Source organism: Lutjanus erythropterus, chromosome 5 (genome assembly GCF_056507025.1).
Source record: "Lutjanus erythropterus isolate fLutEry1 chromosome 5, fLutEry1.hap2, whole genome shotgun sequence".
In the NCBI taxonomy this organism is placed as follows: domain Eukaryota; kingdom Metazoa; phylum Chordata; class Actinopteri; order Lutjaniformes; family Lutjanidae; genus Lutjanus; species Lutjanus erythropterus.
This window is the reverse complement of record NC_139321.1, coordinates 32,565,437-32,586,216: the sequence shown is the minus strand read 5'-3', so window position 1 is coordinate 32,586,216 and position 20,780 is coordinate 32,565,437. Positions and strand designations below refer to the sequence as shown.

At 37.6% G+C, this 20,780-nt stretch overlaps 1 protein-coding gene across 1 annotated transcript; it reads right to left on the bottom strand.

Annotated features, from left to right (window-relative positions):
* Positions 1-419: 419 nt before the first annotated feature.
* maea (macrophage erythroblast attacher, E3 ubiquitin ligase) lies at positions 420-20,320 on the bottom strand. Its single transcript, XM_084719668.1, has 9 exons — positions 20,198-20,320; positions 14,497-14,679; positions 10,615-10,818; positions 7,963-8,085; positions 7,140-7,216; positions 5,878-5,986; positions 3,223-3,356; positions 1,243-1,438; positions 420-1,091 (listed from the first exon to the last, which is right to left on the bottom strand). Exons 1-9 carry the CDS (start codon positions 20,264-20,266, stop codon positions 996-998), a joined length of 1,191 nt encoding a protein of 396 aa, XP_084575794.1. The 5' UTR covers positions 20,267-20,320; the 3' UTR covers positions 420-995.
* Positions 20,321-20,780: the final 460 nt, after the last annotated feature.

Genomic DNA, 20,780 nt, shown 5'->3' with positions numbered 1-20,780 from the left:
GCTTGTGAAACTAACTTCTTTCTCAGAAATGAGAAGTTGTACTGAACAACTAGTTAGCTTGAGGATACTGTGGGCTATATCAGGTTTAAAAACACCCAAGAAAAGACTTGTTCAGTTCACACAGCAATCTTCGTAGAAGGTTAATCTTCGGTGTCGTTACTTGCCCCCCAAATCCCCCTGAATGTTTTGTATTTACATTTGAAAGGGGCCAACTGTGGCCCAAATCAGGCACCGGTTTTACAGCCAAGGGGGGGATGAAATGCAATAAAGGAGGCCGTTTAAAGGAGGTATTTAACATATATCACCCCCCAACAATCCACCAAAAAACATGGCCAGAAGACAAAGGGGGCAACAGCATGCATCACAGAATGAGATGCTACCACATGGCCAGGAATCCAGCCATGTTTGTTGGATTGATGAAAAAAAAAAAAAAAAAAAAGGCTAAAATCTCATGTGTTAATCTAGTTAATGGAGTTAACACAGTCCTGCCATATGTTATTTAGTAACAAAGGAACACCACTTTGAAACAAAAAAGTCAAAGTAACCTCAACAAGATTTTATTTGTTGTAGTAAAATCAAATAACTACCTAGCAGTTTTTCACCCCCTCAGTCTTTTTCTGTAGTCTCTAACCTTCAGGGTGAGGGCCTGTAAAATAATGCTGATAGTCCATGTGCTTGAATGGATCAGATCAAACAACTTCTTGTTATCTAGCCACATCTAAAACAGAGTCTGAAAGGAGATGAGTCCAGTTTCTGTGTGGTAAAATGTGATGGGGGAGAGTGGGACTACTGGCAATCTTGAACTGATCATGTTTTGGGAGAGGGGTGGTGGTGGGTGGGTTGTGGGAAATGTTGGGTATGTCTGTGGGGTGGGGGACAAGAAGGGCACTGGATCACAGCTCCACAGGTGGCTCTCTGAGTCGGCCAGGTCACAGGTGATGAATGACGGGGCCGCAATCGATCATGTTGATACTCAGACGGTTTAATCTGAGTGATCACATGATGTAGACCTTCTCAGCCTGAGAGAAGTTGAAGACTTCTTTGGTTCTGGGACACACCACTTTGTCATCTTGGCGGATGGACAGGAGAGACTGGAAGAGATAATAAGACAGAAAAACAAACATTGCAGTTTAGTGACTTTTTCTTGCTCCCATGCTGCATTTTAAATTGCTTTACCGCAGGCAGAAATAGCTTTATAGTCCCTATTAACTCGGCTGTAGTTTATCTTTGGTGTGTACTCACATTGTATCCGTAGACATATCCATTAGGAAGCATCATGGGAGGGTTGTTTTCATTCATGACCTCCCCAGAGATCTTACACACTAATCTGGAGTTGGCGCAGTGGGCCATGGGTAGCGGCTGGGCCAACTTGTTGAGAGATTTACTGCACACTGGACAGTCTGGGTTCTTAGAGGTACCATCCTCCTTGTAGCACTGACTGGAACAAAAGGAGGTTAAGGACCAAAATGTAGACAGGCCTGGAATCAAGTTATTTTTATGACAAGGTCACTCTGATCTTTGATAAGTACAAATTTACTGGGGCATCACAGCACAAGTGTAGAGCACCAAGGCCAAAACCAATGGTGATATAATAACAAATGATAATTACACTGTATGAAGACTAAACAGTACAAGCACAGTTAAATGATAATTAGCCTGATTAGCCGCCGTCAGTAATCAATACAAGCACACACTGTTAGACAGTAAACCATTGATCAAACCAATAACTAATTACAACAACCTTATCATAGGTTTGCAGTAGAGCCGCAACTATTAGTCGTTTATTAAATGAGTATTAAATCAATTTCCAACTATTTTGAAAATCAATTAATTGGTTTGAGTAATTTTTTAAAGGAAATAATTCAAACTTCTTTGATTTCAGCTTCTTCAATGTGAATATTTTCTGGCTTCTATACTACTTTCGGATATTTTAAACTGAATATCTTTGGGTTGTGGGTGAGACAAGATATTTGAGGATGTGATCTTCTGCTTTGGGAAACAAGGATCAACATTTTCCATCATTTTCTGACATTCTGTAGACCAAACAAGTAATTAATTAATCAAGAAATAATCAAGATATTAATGGAAAATGAACAGAGTCATTAGTTGCAGACCCATGAAGTATTGCCTTGTGTTTGTGTAGTGGTGACAAAATGTTAAAAAAAAATATTCAGTACAGTCTCCAAGGCAAGTATTACATTGAACTCCCTTTAGGAAATGTGACATATTAAGAATCGCTTATGTGTCTGTAAAAACATGTACCCTAGAAACACAAGATAAAGGGAATCACATTCCTCTTGCCAATTCAGCATCAATATAATCCAGAAAAATAAACTGTATTTCTGTACAAACATTACATTTTAGATTTTGTTGTCTCAACTCATTTACTGCCTGTTTGTTGGCTGCACTGTTTAGTGGTAGAAGACTGTGGGAATGAGAAGCGAACTGTGACCAAAAAAAAAAAAGATTTCTCACTAAAATGTGTTTTAGTTTGTAAACCAGATACATGCCAAATTAAACACTGACTCATAACACTGCTAATTCACCGTCTATCATGCATGTGCGAGACAGCTCTTCAGCTGTTACTAAACTAACTAGCTGGTTTGCCGCTTGTAAACCAGCATCCCACCAGAACTGTCAACATATTCCTTGGTATTATCATGGGTCTCACATCAGAATGCATATGTGGAGAGTATAATCAACATCCTTAAAGCTTATAAGGTAGCATTTCCACTTTCCTTATCCAGGACATTAAAGAGGGGAGAAAGGTATGCGTGATCAACACCCCATTTGACAGACTTTAACTGTACCACATACACATTACAATGAGATACAGACCTTTCAGTCTGGGTTTTTGTTTCAGTGTTATTTCAGTTTTCATCATTTTAAATGAAAAAAAAAAAGTAAATAAAAGGTGGAGTAACAGAAAAACAGTGGATTGTTGAGTCCCATTGGCAGATTGTTAAATACACACACTTTGGGTAGTGGCTTGCACCATGGCACTCAACAGAATAATGAGTTTCAACAATCAACCCAACCCAAAGTGTCTGTATTTAACAACCAGGGAATGAAACTTTCTCCAGAATTGCTTAGTCCATCTTTAACAAAGACCACCAGTTACATCAATTTGAACTTTTGTCTGATGAAATTAAGGGGCAGATTATTGGAAATGTGGAGAGGGCAGAAGCAACTAATTTTAGGAAATACAGTATGATAGGATACGGTGTCTTGATGGCAGACAGACCAGCCTGTAGGGTGATGGTGAAGACAGAGTTGTTTCCCAGCTGGTGCAGTCTGTAGTTGTCATATCGGAACTGCTGGATCAGCATCTTCCAGCGGGCTGGATCCAGAAGATCCTGATGGAACAGAAAGAAAAAGAGACAGAAGAGAGAGTTTTACACTAACCGCAATTTCACAACCGACTTCGGACTCAGTCACTTCTATTTCTGAGAACACACATTCAACTAGGTGCAGACCAGTGTTACACAACTCTCCTCCTACATGCCATTTTTATTCCTACACATTTTTGACTGCACTGCATTCACAAACTTGCATCATTTCTTACATACTTCCGTCATTTGACATCACACACCGCACACACCACACAGACAAGTAATCAATGTCCCGTAGCCAGGATGTCCAATCCCAGGAGCTAAGTGTCACACATACCACATTATTTCCTCTAAAAGGTTATTTCACCGTTCCTCTGGAAACCATCAGGGTACTATCTGATTTTGTTCTTGTTTGAAAAAAATTGATACCAGTAGAAATACCAGTACCCTTATAGTGTTAGCAATACCATAGAGTACTTTATTTGATACCTTTTTGACAATCATGTGAATGGAGGCATTTCTAAAATAACCCTTCCATATGCTTTTATTTGATCTGACACCACAGGGGTGTAGCAGAACCATTCTTTTGAATGTTTTAGTGGCATCTCAGAACACTGAATAGTCAAATAAGGTGTGCTCGAATTCACCACACCACAGACTGTATGGTTTGTAGGTACTGCGGTAGTGGGTTAAACACATATTGCATTAAACTGAAGTGGCTCCGAGCAAGACCATACATATATTTATTTTCCAGATCTGGGTACAAGATCAGACGCCAGCGTCGTTTGACAGGAGAAATTTTGATAATAGTTGGTACTGGGTTGTTTCACGAGTCCCAATACCCAGCCCTAATAAATTCCCTATTTAATTAAACATGATTAGTGTGAATAGCAAGGCTTTGTTTCTTTTGAGTAAATTGATTAACAGCTCTCTGCTTCAACAACACAGCTGAGTCTGTAGGCAAGAGAGTTTTCACTGCAAAGACATGCTATAGGTGTAATGTAAATGTATATTCTAAATTAAATTACAGTCAATTCCTTTTGATTTAGCTTTAAGCTTTGTGATAACATTATTACTGAGCCTGATTTAATTTACATGTATCTTGTTATGTTCACAATGACGTCATGTAAAGGAAAGTAAGGGCAATGTTCTATATTCATCTTCAAAGACAGACTGATAACTGATTATGATTTTAAAATCCAATACAACACTTGTGACGGTAAGTTAGCTCTAAATGTGCTCTATAAACATGTTAGCAGAGAGTCTGCTTCTGTCACATGAAGCTGTCAAAAATGCTGTCACACAAGTTTATCCTGCTCCGTCTCCTTGGTGGGCAGAGATCACGCATTGTTGTTGTGATACTGGAGTGCAACTGTGTCTCTCAGAGGATTTTTAAATGGAAATAAAAATGAAGAAAAGAAATGAAAAAGAACTGCTACTGAAAGCAGCTACCCAAGGACAAGCTTCAGGAAGCACAAGAGGGAAATTAGTGTGCATTATTAGAAGGTAATAGATGCCATCTAGTGGCTGTTCTGTGGCTAGTGCACTTCTCTGCTTGTTCTCTATAATGTTCCACACTTGAAATAATTTCAATGATGAACAAGAATCTGTTATGTTTATAATTTATCCAGTTTGCACAATCATGATGACATGATGAGCAGGACTTAAAGCAAGAAAAACGTCTGTGCTGCAATATGTTCAGGGGTTAAAGGAAAGAATGGAGGGAAGGAGGTTTCATGAAACCAAGAAATTAATAAACTGAAAATGAATTGATACTTGTAGAATAATACCACTGCATAATAATAAATTAACATTCTGGCAGTAGAGGAGTAATCAATTTTGTATTTTGTCAGCAGTTTTTTTGTGCAGAACCCAAAATTACAAGAAGCTGCATATTTATTGTTCTAAAGAAAGTTTTTACATGCTTATTCAAATTAAAAACACGTAGATGGTATTCAGGTTTTACACAGTTTTTACAGTTTTATGGTGAAAATGGTGTACAGCTTGTTCAAGCCAAATTAATTGTACAGTTAAAATTTCAAATGCTCACATGGAGCTTTGGGTAAAACTGTGTGGTCAGTGTGCACCAAGACGACGAAATTTGGAATACAGTCTTAACTGTTTTTAATTTCTTTTGTCTGTTTGTACATAATTTGGGGTCATTTAAAATGACCTTTCTTCTGATTTGCCCATCATTTTTTGAATTGATTTCTAAGAGAAGCAGTTTAAAAAGGAGAGTTTACGTTTAGCTAACATGTCACTCTTCATCTCTCTCATTCAGTTTGTCGTAAAGGTTAACTGTCAGCACAAACTAAACATGTGTGCTCAAAGACGATGACTGACGAACGCCAAGACGCGTTTCACAGAGACAAAACAACAAATCTAACTGTTTCTAAATGGGAATCCTCACATCAACTTGACAGGTTCAAATAGTAGAAACCCAGATGAGTATACCTCATTATCACTTGGTTGTATGTGTATGAAATGGGTCTGACCAAATAAAATTTCAGATATATTTACAGTAGGAAAGACCTTGGGTTTTTACCTTGTATGGGGAGATATGTGTGTCTGATGGGAAGGCCAGCATGCCCATCACCTGCCGAACTTCATCCAACTGTCCACCTTCTGCTTGGCTGAAATGCTTCCTCGCATGTCTGACAGAGAGACAAACCAGATCAGTGGGTGTTATGTTTGTTTTAGTGGCTTTTATAACAGGTAAAATCAGGAAAAAGTTGCACTTAGTGTTAGGGGTTTAAGCTGTGTATGATTCTGTGTCTTTATTAGGATCTCCATTAGCACCGGCATAACCATTAGCTATTTTTCCTGGGGTCCACACACATGCATACTATAGACACTAGGGGTGTCACGATTTAGATTTTTTATCGAAATCGATCGAAATTAAGTCATGATCTCGAGCATCGAAATCAAAGAGAGGATCGACGACATTTAATTAACGTACTTGAGCCATGCTACAGTATGCCCAGCAGGTCGCATCTTACAACAAAAGTGTTGCCCTCCATGTATGAAGACGTTAAAGAAAAAGTTTTGGGGGGATCTGAGCAATGCAGAATTAGTTGCCTTAACAATAGATGGCTGGACCTCAAGAGCAACTGAGAGTTACATCACCGTCACAGCATACTACGTCAATAATGACAAATCAAAAATAACACTTGTCTTGTCTGGCCATAAATATGAAAAATAGTTAATATGTTGATAACTCAAAGAGCATCTCTCTCTCCAGATAACGATAACAACATATCTCTCTTAAGGAAAAAAAAAAACTTGAAAGAAGAATGTAAAAATGACAAAGTCATTCTCAGGAGACAAAAAAGTCCAAACTACTTATTTTTTTATGTTCAACTGTTCAGACTAGTCTAAAAATGGCATAGGCCTCTGTGCTATAAGAAAAAGAAAAAAAATCAAGAATCGAATCGAATCGTGACCCTAAAATCGAAAATCAAATCGAATCGAGGATTTGGAGAATCGTGACACCCCTAATAGACACACTAAAACTACATAAACAAATATCATCTCATTAAATTAACAATTAAGTAAATAAGGCAGAGAAACAAATTGTCATTCCACACTACATTAAATCATAAACAGAAATATAACTCAATCACAATTCCTCCAGAAACCATAGCAACTTGTTCCTTTCATATGTACAAACAGTCATGTATTATAATCAGAATGACCTTAAGTAATAATATTTTTCCATTCAAGAAAAAAAACATTTTGCATTCTCTGCTCTCACCAGGTTTTACATTCTATTTCTACACCAGTGTGTTGTGGTGCCATGTCCCGTACCTGACTGCATCCATGCGTTTGTTTTGCCTGATGAGCTCTATGAACTCTTGGATTCTCAGACTGAACTCGAGACAGCTCTGCCAAAGAAACAGACAAAAGATGCCAGTAAGTTTAAACAGCGGAAGTGCTGCAAAATCCTGAAGCAAAAATAGTTTCTATTTTGCCCTTCATGAATTTTCAGAGCAGACAGGAAATAGATTTCTTCAATACAACTCCTGTAGTGTTGTTGCAAGTGCCAGCAGATTCCCAAACTGCCATTAAATATTTTGTCATCCCAATGGATTTTTTTGAACAAAAAACAAAACACATATTCTGCTAGCATGGCTGGTAGAGCTAAAAAATAAAATGTACCTGAATTTGGCACTTAGTTGGAGCTAAACCAAGGGAAATTTTGCAAATGAGAAAGAAAATCAACATTGTTTACCCCAAATTAGGACTAACTGAATATTTGGCCATTCATGCAGTAAAAGGTTGACTCTCAAAGAAACAGCTAACTAGGGACATAATCGTGTCTTGGCAGAGGTCTGCGCTCTACTGTTTGCTTTCTGGTTTAATAGGATCATTTTAGGATTAACACTTTAAATTGGTTGCCACTGCCAGGAGGGCAAAACACCCAGGCAGAGTAATTTTAACCGATCTGTTTCTAAGCACAAACATTGTTTCGCTGCTGATTTCTGTTGATGCAATAACCAACATGCAGAACCAGTAAGCAGGAAATAGTTTTTTGGGTTTCTTTGCATGACTTTCAAGTATTTGTCAAGCCTTAACTTAAAGCTCCTGGATTCATGAGGTAAAATTTGACTCTTGTAAATAAACTAACTACCTTCATTTTGCGCAGGCGGGACTTATTGTCATGGCACCAGGCCAGGCAAGTGGCCGTCTCCTGCCTCTCCAGAGACTCCTCCACCTCCTTAGCTGTGAGGAACATCTCAATGTTCACCAGATCCTAAAAGTACAGGAGAATGGATATAATAAATGGAAAGAAGGACATCAGAAAAAAACAAGATGAAAACAAAAGTTAGGCACAATAGTAAAAAAACAACTTGAACCAACTTGTACACAACTGATGAATAACCTACCCAAAAGCTAAATGTTTCAGTTATCAGGATAACACAAGCCACTACACACACACAATACATGTACCTTAAATTGAAGGAATGGGGTGTAGAAATTACAAAAGACATGTGAGAGGATATCTGGAAAATACAAAAACTAACATCTGTAACCGAACCAGGGGGTATTCCATCAAGGCTGATAAATAAGTCTGTGCTTAAGGTAAAAACCCTGGCTTGAATTAACTTCAACTTACACTCAAGGTTTAAGCCATTCCACTAAGATAATTTAGTTTGGTGCAGTCAATGCTAACTCAAGCCAGGTTATAACAAGCTTGCTTTGTGAGTGTGCATGGAGAACAGAAGCAGCCCAGAACAGCAGATTGTCAAAAAGAGGCTAAGATGTCACAAAAAGAAGTTAAAATTAGTGTAACTTTTTCTCAGCAGAGACACAAACACGCTGATCAAACTATATGAAGAAAATAAAGGGGAAATTATGAAAATGCTGCTCCAATACTGCTGCAGTTAACAAAACAAAGGAGACAACTAACAAAAAATCTAGAGACAAAGTAAATGCCAAGATTATGTGATCTTGGTACACGTGGCCCTGTCTAAATAGCTCACTTGGTAGAGCATCCACCCAGCAGCAACACAGATTTGATACCAACCTGAGGCTGACTGACATGTTCAAGTCCTTCTCTCATTCTTTCTTTTCTTGTCTAACTTCAGCTGTACTATGTAGCAAAAGGGCAAAAGGCCATTAAAATCATTTTAGAGAAGACATACAAGCTTACTTAATGGTTTGTGTCTTCAAAGCTTGAACAAAATGAGTGAAGGAATACATAACTTTAAAAACAACTTTGGCACACTTTTTTTTCCTGAAACTATAAATGTTAAGCTTTTAAATAAAAGGGTGTTGCTGGCTTATGAAGATAGTAAAACTTGAGACATGATTTTCATAACTTTTTTTTAAACTAATATTATCTTTGGAACTCAAGTGAACACATAAATTCATGCTTGGAAACTTGTGTTTCTGCATGGACATTAGTGATGTGAGCATGTTCAAGTAATGTTAAAGTGATAGTTCACCCAAAAATGAAATTTCACTCAATATCTACTCACCCCTGTGCTGATGTGAGGATGGGTGAAACACTCCCGGAGCTTGGTGAAAGCCTGTGTACCCACATCAGGCGTGTGCATGTAGATCCAGTCTGAGAGGCTACAGTTGATATTTAGGCTAAAAACATGGTGTAAATGGTCTCTTTTTGGGTCAAATTTTAATGTCACGGCTTACAGCCACTTGGATTACACCACACAAGCAGTATGGAGACATTTTGTGCTTTTTTTTGTTCTTTTTTACATTTTAAAATTGGTCACCATTAACTTCAATTGTACTGGATTTGGCTGCAACGCTGTTTTCTGCTGAAGCTCCGGGAGTGTTTTGTGAACTGGAGATCTTCACCCATCCTCACATCAGCACAGGGGTGAGCAGATATTGAGTGAAATTTCATTTTTGGGTGAACTATTGCTTTAATGTTTGTTCGTTAACAAACAGTTCTTTAATTAAGCTTGACAGTTAGCCTGCCATGGAGCAGGCTAATTTAGTGGTGTAAGTTACCATGGTTACTGAGCAGGGATTCTTTTAAGCCACAGTCATGGAATGGATCTCTCACTTAAATTGACCAGACATATCAAAATAAGCCAGGTTTTTCATTTATCTGCATTAAGGGAATACCCCTCAGTGCATTACAACAAAAATACTATACAGAGTGATTTTAATCGCCTGAACGCCTCTCTAAATTTAAGTCTACTATCTCAGCATTGTTTCTGAAATGCAAAATAAATACTGGCAGACTTACACACTGTCTCTGGTCCTGCCCCAAATTACAACAATATTGGGAATCTGTTCTGCATGAAATGCAGAATATGCTCAGAACTGAGCTTGAACTGGATACAGTGTTGCTGTTCCTGGGTCTTCCTAATACACACATTACTGACGTACAACATAGGAAATTGTTTTATGTTCTGACATTCTGTGCAGGGAAAATATATTCTCTGGCTGGTACAGGAAAGTAATAGAGCATGTTCCAGACTTCCTGACTGGTCTACCTAAATATGTAAATGTGAAAACCCTTCCGTGAATATGTGAATGAATGACATCATATCATTTTAAGTAGAGCTTTTACATAAAGTACACAAGATGCTAAGGCCCACCTGTGGTGGTGGTTGTAGTGATACTATGATAACTGATTCAGACTGATGTACAATGTTTGTGTGACAAATATTCCTGTTCTTACTAACTACTGACCTGAACAGTGTTATGTTTTAAATTGTTATCCCCTTTGTAACGAAAAACATAAAAAAAAAAAAAAAAAAAACCTGACCTTGAGACAATCAGATCCTTCAGACACACAGATAATTACCTCTATACCACTCTGTCTGGCCAGTTTAACAGCTGTGTTATAGTAGCCGCAGCGCAGCAGATGCTCCACCATCATGCGGTCCATGCGTTTCTTCTTCCACAGGTTGACCGAGGCGGGCTGGTCGCTGCTGTGCTCCTTCAAGTGCTCGATGCGACGCTTACACAGCTTGGCACTCTCATCTTCTGCCTGGATGGACTCGGCTGCCTGCAGGTCACGTGCACACACAAGATCCATCAAGACATTTACAAAAGGCTGAATATGCATCATTCAAAATTCAAATTGACAGGCTTTCAAAATCCAAACTAAAGCTGAAATGACTGGTTGATTATTCCAGAGGTTCCCAAACTTTTTCATGTCAAGGACCCCCACAATAGATGCACATCAAGCCACGGACCCCCAATTTGAGAGTATGTTATGGAATTCCTTTTGTCTTTTATTTTATTTTTAGGTTGGAAGACGGTAATAAAGTCTTCATTGTCAATAAATAGTCAAAACTAGGATCACTTTAAAACAAAATCAATCAAAACAGCTGACTCTATTTATTTACTTGTTTCAATTTCCAAAAAAATGTGATAAAAGATAAAGTAGTCTATTTCTTCTTTTCCTGGGAACCCCCTAAAACCCATTCAAGCACCCCCGTTAGTCCCCGAACCTCAGTTTGAGAAACTGAATTAGCTGATTGAAGAAAATAATCACCACCTATTTTTTATAATTGTTTCAGTAATTTTTCAATTAAAAAAATGAACATTTTTGGTTCTTTGCTGGTTCCAGCTTCTTAAATGTGCGGGTTTGCTACTTTTATTTGTCATTATGACAGTAATTGAAGAGTCTTTAGATTTTGGATTGCCAGTTGACAAAAGAAACACTCTTAAGACGTAACTTTGGGCACTGGGAAATTATAATGAGCATTTGTCACTATTCTTTTGACAGTGTCATTTTAGTGATTAATCATGAAAATCATCTGCTGATTATGTAATAATGTATTAATAATAATACAAATAATCATTAGTTACAGCCTTAATCCATAGTTGTAATCTCAGCGTATCAAAAATATTGATATTGTTGAATTTCCTAAAAGAAAGAGCTTGAGTTGTCAGAATCTGAATTAAATAATCTGAGTCTGACTGAAGCCAAACCACAAGAATTTGCAAACCTTGAACTTTGCTGAGGACAGGCCAGATTTAACAGCTGCTTCCTGTTCTGGAGATAAACTCTTGTGTGATGGAGCAAAGTTGGGTGTCAGAGACCACAAATGTGAAATGTAAAAATGTTTTGTCATTGCTACATGTACATTTAGAAAATGTTTTCTGAAGTGACATAACAGTAAGCAAACAGTGAGGGAGAGTCTTATACCGGACAGTATGATTGCATTCAGACAGCATGATTGCATTCTTGTGTGCACTGTTCCATGCACACTGCCAGTTTAGATTTACTTCAAAATAAATTTGCATTGCTCAGTTTTTGTTAAACATGACCTCTCCCCTTCTTGCTTTCAGATTTTATTCTTAACTTTTGGACTACTTTTCTCACCACGTGGCAGACCAAATTAGGGTCAATATATTTACACCCCTTATAAATCAGAGTGGTCTAATAAGGTTTAGCCTTTAACACAAAGAATCCAGAGCTTATACACTGCCTGGCCAAAAAAGTCACTACTTGGATTTAACTAAACAAATGGGTAAGAGCTATCCATTGGATAACTACTGCAGTGATTAATATGATTCAGCTGGTAACAAGCTATTTAACGCTAACTGATGCAGTGAATAGTTTCCCATGTCAGAAGACATATCCTGTGGTTGTGGAAAAGATGTTACTCTGTTTCATAAGGATCAAATTATTGGCCTGCATCAAGAAAATCACCAAGCTATTTGGAAAAAAGGCTTCAGTTTGCTTGAGAGCATAAAGATTGAACTCTGGAGCAATGGAAAAAGCTCATGTGGTCTGATCAGTCCAGATTAACCCTGTTCCAGAGGGACAGACACACCAGGAATACAAGAGAACAAGCAAGCGAGGCAGATGAAGTGATGCACCCATCATGCCTAGTGCCTACCATACAAGCCTGTGGGGGTATTGTTATGATCTGGGGTTGCTTCAGTTGCTCAGGTCGAGGTTCAGCAATGTTATGTGTCCAAAAAATTAGATCAGCTCACTACTTGAATATATTGAATGACCAGGTTTTTCCATCAATGGATTTTTTCTTCCCTGATGGTTCTGACACAGAGTTCTGACCTTAACCCCATTAAGAATCTTTGGGATGTGCTGGAGAAGACTGGAGCAGTCCGTCTCTCCAATCATCAATACAAGATCTTGGCAAAAAATGAATGCAACTCTGGACAAAAATTAATGTTGGGACATGAGCTTATCAAAAGGATGCCATGGCGAATGTGTGCTGTAATCAAAGCTAAAGGTGGTCCAACAAAATATTAGAGTGTGCGACTGTATATTATATAGACTGTGTGCAGTGTATATTCCAAAGTACCTGCCAGACCGCATGTTGGCTCAGAGGATAACTCAACGGCACAAGTGTGTTTTACTCACTTGTTTTCTGTTTTTTTGTTTTAGAAAGGCTTGATAGCGGAACCAGCCAAGCAGCATTCCACTGCTGATAAACACAATCCATCGAGGCCACTGTTATAACATTATGAAGAAATCACAACCACAACAAGGTGCTTTTGTCAACAGTTAGTCATATGCCTTTAAACAGCTGGCTCCAGCTGAAGGGAGATCTTCTTTGTAGATGAAACAGTGCTGGTCATGCAAGTACCAGGGCCAATTCACATTATGTTATATCTTCACAAAGACAGAAGAGAAAGAAGTTTTTGTCTTGCTCAGAGCTTCTCAATGAGTTACCATGCAAGGTGGAGATTACTTGACCTCGTGCACACTAATGAAGGTAGATTTAAAATAGGAAAATATAATGCATATTTATATCCACCCACGGTCAGATTTTGAAAAATGGCATCTAAAGTAGTTAACAGTAGAGCTGCAACGATTATTCAATTAACTGATTAGTCACTTGAAAGAGAATTAATTGCCAGCTATTTTGATAATCAATTAATTGTTTCAAGCAAAAATATAAAAAAATGCTCCTTAAATGTATGGATTTGCAGATTTTCAGGTCAATCAACAATGAAAACAATTGTATGCTGCAGTCCTAGTTACACTAGAAAGAACTGGCCTTGAAATGTTGTATCGATAGAGCTTAAAACACAGACATAATCATTGTAATAAACCTTCCACAAACATTGCTGATATAGTTGTACTTGCCAGCTATGTTGAGCCAAATTTCTCTTGCGTCTGGTTATGTCTATAATCACTATTTTGTATAAGAGCAGCTGTATGAAAACAGAAATGACAAGATGGGATAATTGCAACACCTTTACTGGCAAAATAACTGTGATTAAGCACAGACGGTAATTGGCTGTATTAGTCAAAAGTGTCTATCATACAACAACACTTCTTAAAAGAAGATGATGGTAATGACCTATTTTCTTGATTGTGAATCATAATAGAAATAATAGAGGACTGTGATGAAGAGCTTTAAGTGTTTTGGCTTTTCCTTATATTGGTGTACACTGTGAGATAGTTATCCAAAAACACTGCTGATGACATGGAATTTTGCTGCTTTGGTATGAAGATGAGACAACCCTCCTGCAGTTTTCATTCCAACCCTTGTACAAAACTTAGCCTTAGGGCTGGAGCTAGTCACGAGGAAGTGTGTGTGTTTGTACCTACAGTAGATGTTTTTTATGTGTGTACCCAATTATCTTAATTTTTATAGTTCCGCAAATCAAAGTCTATACATAAAAATTCTTCTTGAAATTTGTTAGTTAGGACATTGTTGTGTGAAAGTGTGCGTATGTGTACATTTGTATGCCTCACCTTCCTCTTCAAGGCGCTCAGTTTCTCTACCACTCCATCCAGCAGTGACACCACAGAGTCGACCACTGGGAAGCTGCTCAGCGTCTTCTCCAGTTCTGCAACCACCATTGTCACGTGACTTGTCTCCCGGTCAATGTTCTTCTGAGCCGCTCTGAAGCGTTTGTTCAGAGTCTCGTAGGGGACCTGCAATGACAATGCCACAGGACGTTTACCTCAGGTGTATCAGGCGTTCGGCTGTAGCCTTGGCAAAGAGCAAGCATGCAGCTCAGTACAATGTTATAAAGTGTCATTAGCAAACAGCTCTGCAAATACATAAAAATTACCTCTGGCTGATTATGGTTTATATTTTCCCAAAGGTAGAAGGTTGTTTAGATAGCTGAAGCTGTAATGGATGTTGCATAAAGTGTTTGTTGAGTGTTTGGGTTACTTCAAAAAAAAAAAAAAAAAAAAAAAAAAAGATATCCTGTTCTGTAGCGACTTGAAAGACTGGAGCACACCAAACAATCTCATGCAAACTAGGAATGAACAGTCCACAATAAATACTGATAAACCTTATTTCATTAAATTGACTAAATGAAATTCCCTTTCCAGTATATAAAATTATATCTTTCCCCATTAATGTTGCTTTGTCACCAGCAGTGTGTACTCTATGAATCCTCTAGCAGCCTAATTTCATGACTTTTCTGCAGCCTGAGTCCAAGAACTCCTCAATGGAAACAAATTAAAGCAGGAAGCAGACGACTGGTGCCTACTTTTCCAGACAGCAACAATGGTGTCTTTCTTGCTACTGTCTACAGAATATTTAATCATTGCTAAATTTAATTTCACACAGTATTTGGTTGGTAAGAATGTCTACTGCATCTCTAATTTGTACTGTATCAACTTGAATCAACATGATCCAATTAATCCTGACGAATTTCTGTTTAACATTTTCCTAATACTTTTTGAAAATCTTATCGATAAGGCTTGCCTATGGTTGATTATTTCATTGTTTGCCATGCATATGATTTTGGATTTTTTTTACAGCATTTTATGCTTTGATTTTAAACTACCAAGTGAAAAAACACTTGATCTGTGCTGAAATTAGTTGAGTAAAATTAAAAATAATAATAATAATTTTATCTTGATATTTTCTAAAAATCTATCTAATCTAATCATCTAATTCATGCTTTCTTCTTTTTAGAACAGTAATCTATCACAACAGATTCAAAAAGGTAGCATATAGCTATAGTTTGTGTGGTTGTGGCACATAAAGTATAATAAAAATACAGCTTGAGAAATGCAACAAAAGAACATTTATAAACTACATCCTTATCACAGAGAAGTTAAAACTATAAGACCTGTACTGCAGCAAAAAAATCTGTATTCAAAAAGATCTAAAAACCACTAGCTTAACTATGATCAAACTCTCCCCCCATACTAAAATACAAGATGGCTTTGCAGACACCTATAAACCAGACGGATCATTGTGATTCTTTCTCTGAGATATTACATAAAAAACGAGGAGAGCTTTGATCCACTGAGAGGATATTTTTCTTAAGTTAGGGCCAAGTTAATTTCACAGATCACTAACACCGGACAGGTAAATTATGTAAGCATTCCACAAAACACGACAGAATAACAGATATTGTTGCTCTTTTGGAATTATTATAGTAAGAATCCAGCTCTAATTTTGTCAGAATCCGGCCCTATGATTCAGATATTCAAATTGTACCACAGAACAGTTTTGTGCGCGCTAGTAAATATTCATTAGTGTCCTGTTGACAGAAACAGGGGCCTTATTCTGCTCAGGAATGAGTATGGCCACTGTGTGAGAGGGAAAAGATGGAAAAGGCATTGGCTTTTTGTCAGTCTCCAGCATTCTGTATTCCTCACAGGGCTAAAATCAAGATCAGGGTTTGGACCGACACATTTAACTACTCAGGATTTGATTTTGAGTGACACAATTGGCCAAAGATCCCATTATTTTTAAAAAAAAACAATTAATTCGGAGTCATGAAATGAAGACGTCAGTAACCAGATACAGTAGAAGGCCGTCATTACAGCAAGCCACATTAGTTATGCATGAATTCCCAGTGCATACTTAACAAGATTTAACAGTTTTACACTGTAAACCATAGACCATATACCATAAAAAGCACATCAATTCCCAGGTACACAATTTGCTCATAAGTAGGGATACTCAGTATGGTTAAAAAGTAGTGGAAATTAATTAGTAATTAGCAGAAATGGTCATTTCTGCATCACAATTTTCATTTTAATGAAAAAAAAAACAAACAACAATTTGAAATCATGTTTCCAGCTTCTGCTCGACCATATTGCAATTTCAATAATATCATTTCTTTTTCCATGAACGCCCTTTTGTGAGCCTGTGAGGTGTGGACATACAGTGGAAATTAAATCAACTGCATCACAATATGAGACGGTGAAAGCACTGTAATTATGAGTGATCACTCTGCTGATGAGGGTTTCGACAGACCCAAGTCATCACTGGCCCTGCACTGTTGCATTTTTCCAAATATCTTAGTATTATGATCAGTTTCATTTCTAGTGTTACAGTGTTATTGTATTAGGTATGAGATTTTTGGACTTGAGTTTCTCTTCTTTCTTTTTTTCTACATTGTTAAGAAAAGTTATATATAAAGTTTATTATTATTTTTATCTAGACATCTCTGACGAGATTGACCAAACAGCTCTACACTATCTAATCATTAGCATTTCGATGTCATTTAGTGTTCGAAAAATATTTCTTCCTCCTCTTTTGTTTTTCTGCCATGTTCTTCACTACGTAAGAAACTCATGAGCCTCTTAAAAGTCCTTCTCTCCTTTCTAACAGTTTTTCACCTTACGAGCTAAGATGCTCTTTGAATAACTTATCTTTATCAGGATCTACTCTAACTTCAAGGGGAAATTCTTAAAAAAAAAAAACTAAATAATTCTAAGAATTTTCTTAGAATTTCATCACAAAGAGCATCTGTTTGTACTAGGAAGCTTTATGAATGCAACCACTGTACTATACCTTGTGTATCCTGCTGCAAAAGTTTGCTCAAATTTCCTCAGTCACCATTGTCTTTTCTAAATGTTAACACACTTACCCCGTCATCCTAAATAACAGCAAATCCAATCTAAAGTCTATACATATGTTACAATGTATAGAATAATACAGTTGAATGATGTCGCTTCTGACATACTGTACTCTGCTGTTAAATACCAGTCATGTTCTGAAATCTAGAGCATAACCCAATGTATTTTCCAATGTCATTATTAAGTAAAAATAATTCAGTCTCAAACAACATGTTATTCACCAAGATAACCATGTACATTAGATTATAATGTGCAATGAATAATGGAATTCTATATGACTATTCTTTGTTTTGACATCAGCATTATATATTAGCCATCGGCCACTATGCTCTCTAAATTTAAGTTGACACTTGACAAGTAATTCCATCTTGAATACATTTCAGACAGCTATTTTAATGGCTAAACTGACGCCAAATGGTTGTCTTTCATAATTTGTTGAGAGGGGACTCATTGTAAGAAACATCTATAAGCCCACTCCAAACAGTGCAAAATACTAATTTATAAAAGCCTATTAATCAGAGCTCTATAATAATTAAAAGGGTCATTCAGCAAGTCTGAATGATAATTTCGACTTACCTTGAATACAGACACATTATTATTTTAATAAAGCTGTCAAATCTAATTATTGTAAATTTGCACTATTACAAGGGCTGGGCAATATATCAATATTGCATTTGATGGGTTAAATGCAGAGAATAAATCTCAATATATATTATACTGTGTTTAATTGTATAGTGTTATCTTCTCCTGAATTTAAAGGTTGCATTGCTGTAATGTAATTATCTGAAATTAGCAGACTGTTTAAGCTGTTTTATTATTTCCTTTTACTCACTTGGCCATTATATCTATATTACACTGATGATTATTTTACAAAGCTCTAATTGTGTTGCTATTTTTTGAAATCACCAATAGTCATCCCTAAAATATTATTCAGTCAAAGACACAGTGATAATTGGTTTTGTCCATGTGGCCCAGCCTTAGACATTGCAATGTCATTTGACTACAAGTGGTCTATATTGTTTTCAGATTTATAACTAACAAACCATTGCCCAAAATAGGATTTTGGTCATGGTCACAAATCCTACCAATTTATGCAGGCATTACAATATATATTAGGGTTATGATTTTCATTTAATAATGCCTTTGGTAACCCTAACACTGATCTGACTGTGCAAATGTCCAGAAACATCCCCAAGGACATAATATCCAACACACACTGTATTTTGTTGGTATTCCTCAGTGAATGTGTCAGGCAACATTATGACATTATAATTCCTCTCAATATAGCTCCAAATGTAATCAACACTGCTCTCCTCCAGCTGTAGACTCCCATTTGATGCCAATTATAACCATCACTCCTGTCTTAAAATGGTGCCCATCATCCTTACTGCAGCACCCGAGCACAGACAGACATATCCCCCAAACCACAGCCATGCTTTCTGAACCCAGACACGTCTTAACATCGCCAACAACACTAACTAAATGCCACGTTATATTCATCATGGCTACATCATGCCATTAGTTAACCACACACAAAAGCTGTCAATACATTGCTACTCACAAACGTGCTTTATATGACGACGCTTTCTTGACTCTGTGAGACGGCTGAGCAGAGGAGGCAGCCCGGGCTTGTTTCAGCTCGTCTTTTAGCAGCAGTGGTGTCGCAGTAACGTTATGTGGAATGGAGGAACGGTGCGTGTGTGCGGCAGCAGCCTCTGTGATTTCTCTCGCTGGCCATTTTGAAGTGCAGAGAGGCAGCAGCAGCAATCTGATGACACTGCGCTAACTCGCACGACTGATTGTCTGTCTGACAGCGTAGCGTTACGGGCTCTTCTCCCCCAATGATTTCAACCAATCCATCCTCCAGCCAGCTGTACAATTTACATGCTCGACGTTACGTATCTCGTAGGCTGTTCACCTTCTGCGCCGACAAAGATGGCTATTACTGGTTTTACCACAGCAAACTGACGGCAGCTAACAGGCCAATCACGGCTGTCAGCCATTTCTGGTTGTTGAAGGGATGAACGACCACGCTGATACATGTTGGGCCAGTGCTGATGCTTTTTGTATCGTTTACATCATCTAATAATTGAAGTAAGCGGTCAAACGATGAAATACCCTGGTTGACGTGACCGTTAAATGCGTTAATGTGCACACACTCAGAAAAATTATGTTGCCATGAAGCTACCGAACGTTAAATGAACGCCACGTTAGCTAATCCGTGCATATAACGTTAACTGACATGTCATAAAGGACCAATATTCGTCAAAAACAACACGCTTAAACTTAAGCTAACAGCTCCGAGGCCCTCGACACACTTGGCGACAACAATAAGAGCTCATAAAGGTAGTAGTCCCCCAGCTAACTAGCCACAACATATAGTCAGTTATCGAAATGCTTAATCTTTGCTGTCGCTTTTCAAAAACAGGTTGTTAGTGGACGCTGCTACCTGGCTAAGCTACCATAGCTAACGTTAGCCTCCCTGTCAAGTTCGCTGGTCTCGCTATCAAACCAAGTAATAATCCCCATTTTCCACATTGCATCAAACACATCGCATATTTTAGACTTGTCAGAAGCGTTGAACTACTGATATGTGCCCGTTTCATTTTTTGTTTACCTTCAAAGTGGGATATTCTTGGACTTTGAGAGCCATGGACAGTTGAGATGCTGTCTCTTGCACCGCCATCTTGGTTTTGTGGTTTTCTTGTGGTTGTTTGTGTTTTTTTTCTATCAACTCAGAATGGCCTTGGTGCTCACTACCGCCATCTGGTGAGACGGTGTCAGAACTGACTGTATGTGTGTAGGGTGCTTTGTGTAAGATTTTTCTGATGTTTTTCTTACGTGAGGCGGCTTCAAACTGAAACTAAATGTTTTCATTGATTCAGGATGAAGTACAGCACGTCATTGAGATATAGTCAATAACACGTTGTTGCGGACAGAACACTAAAGAGCTTTTTTCAATTTTAATCAGCTTTATTGGTATGACATTTTGAAACATGTTACCTAAGCAAAAAGCCCCATTACAGACAGTACAATTATAAATTATATGTACTTATATTGCACTATAACATATATTATATGTTATAGCACAATATAACATGCAGTAAATAGTAGATGATAAAAGTGAAATAAAAAGAAATGAATTATAAACCCTACATTGAAATATTTCTGGCTTTGTGACAAGCATAAACATATTCTTG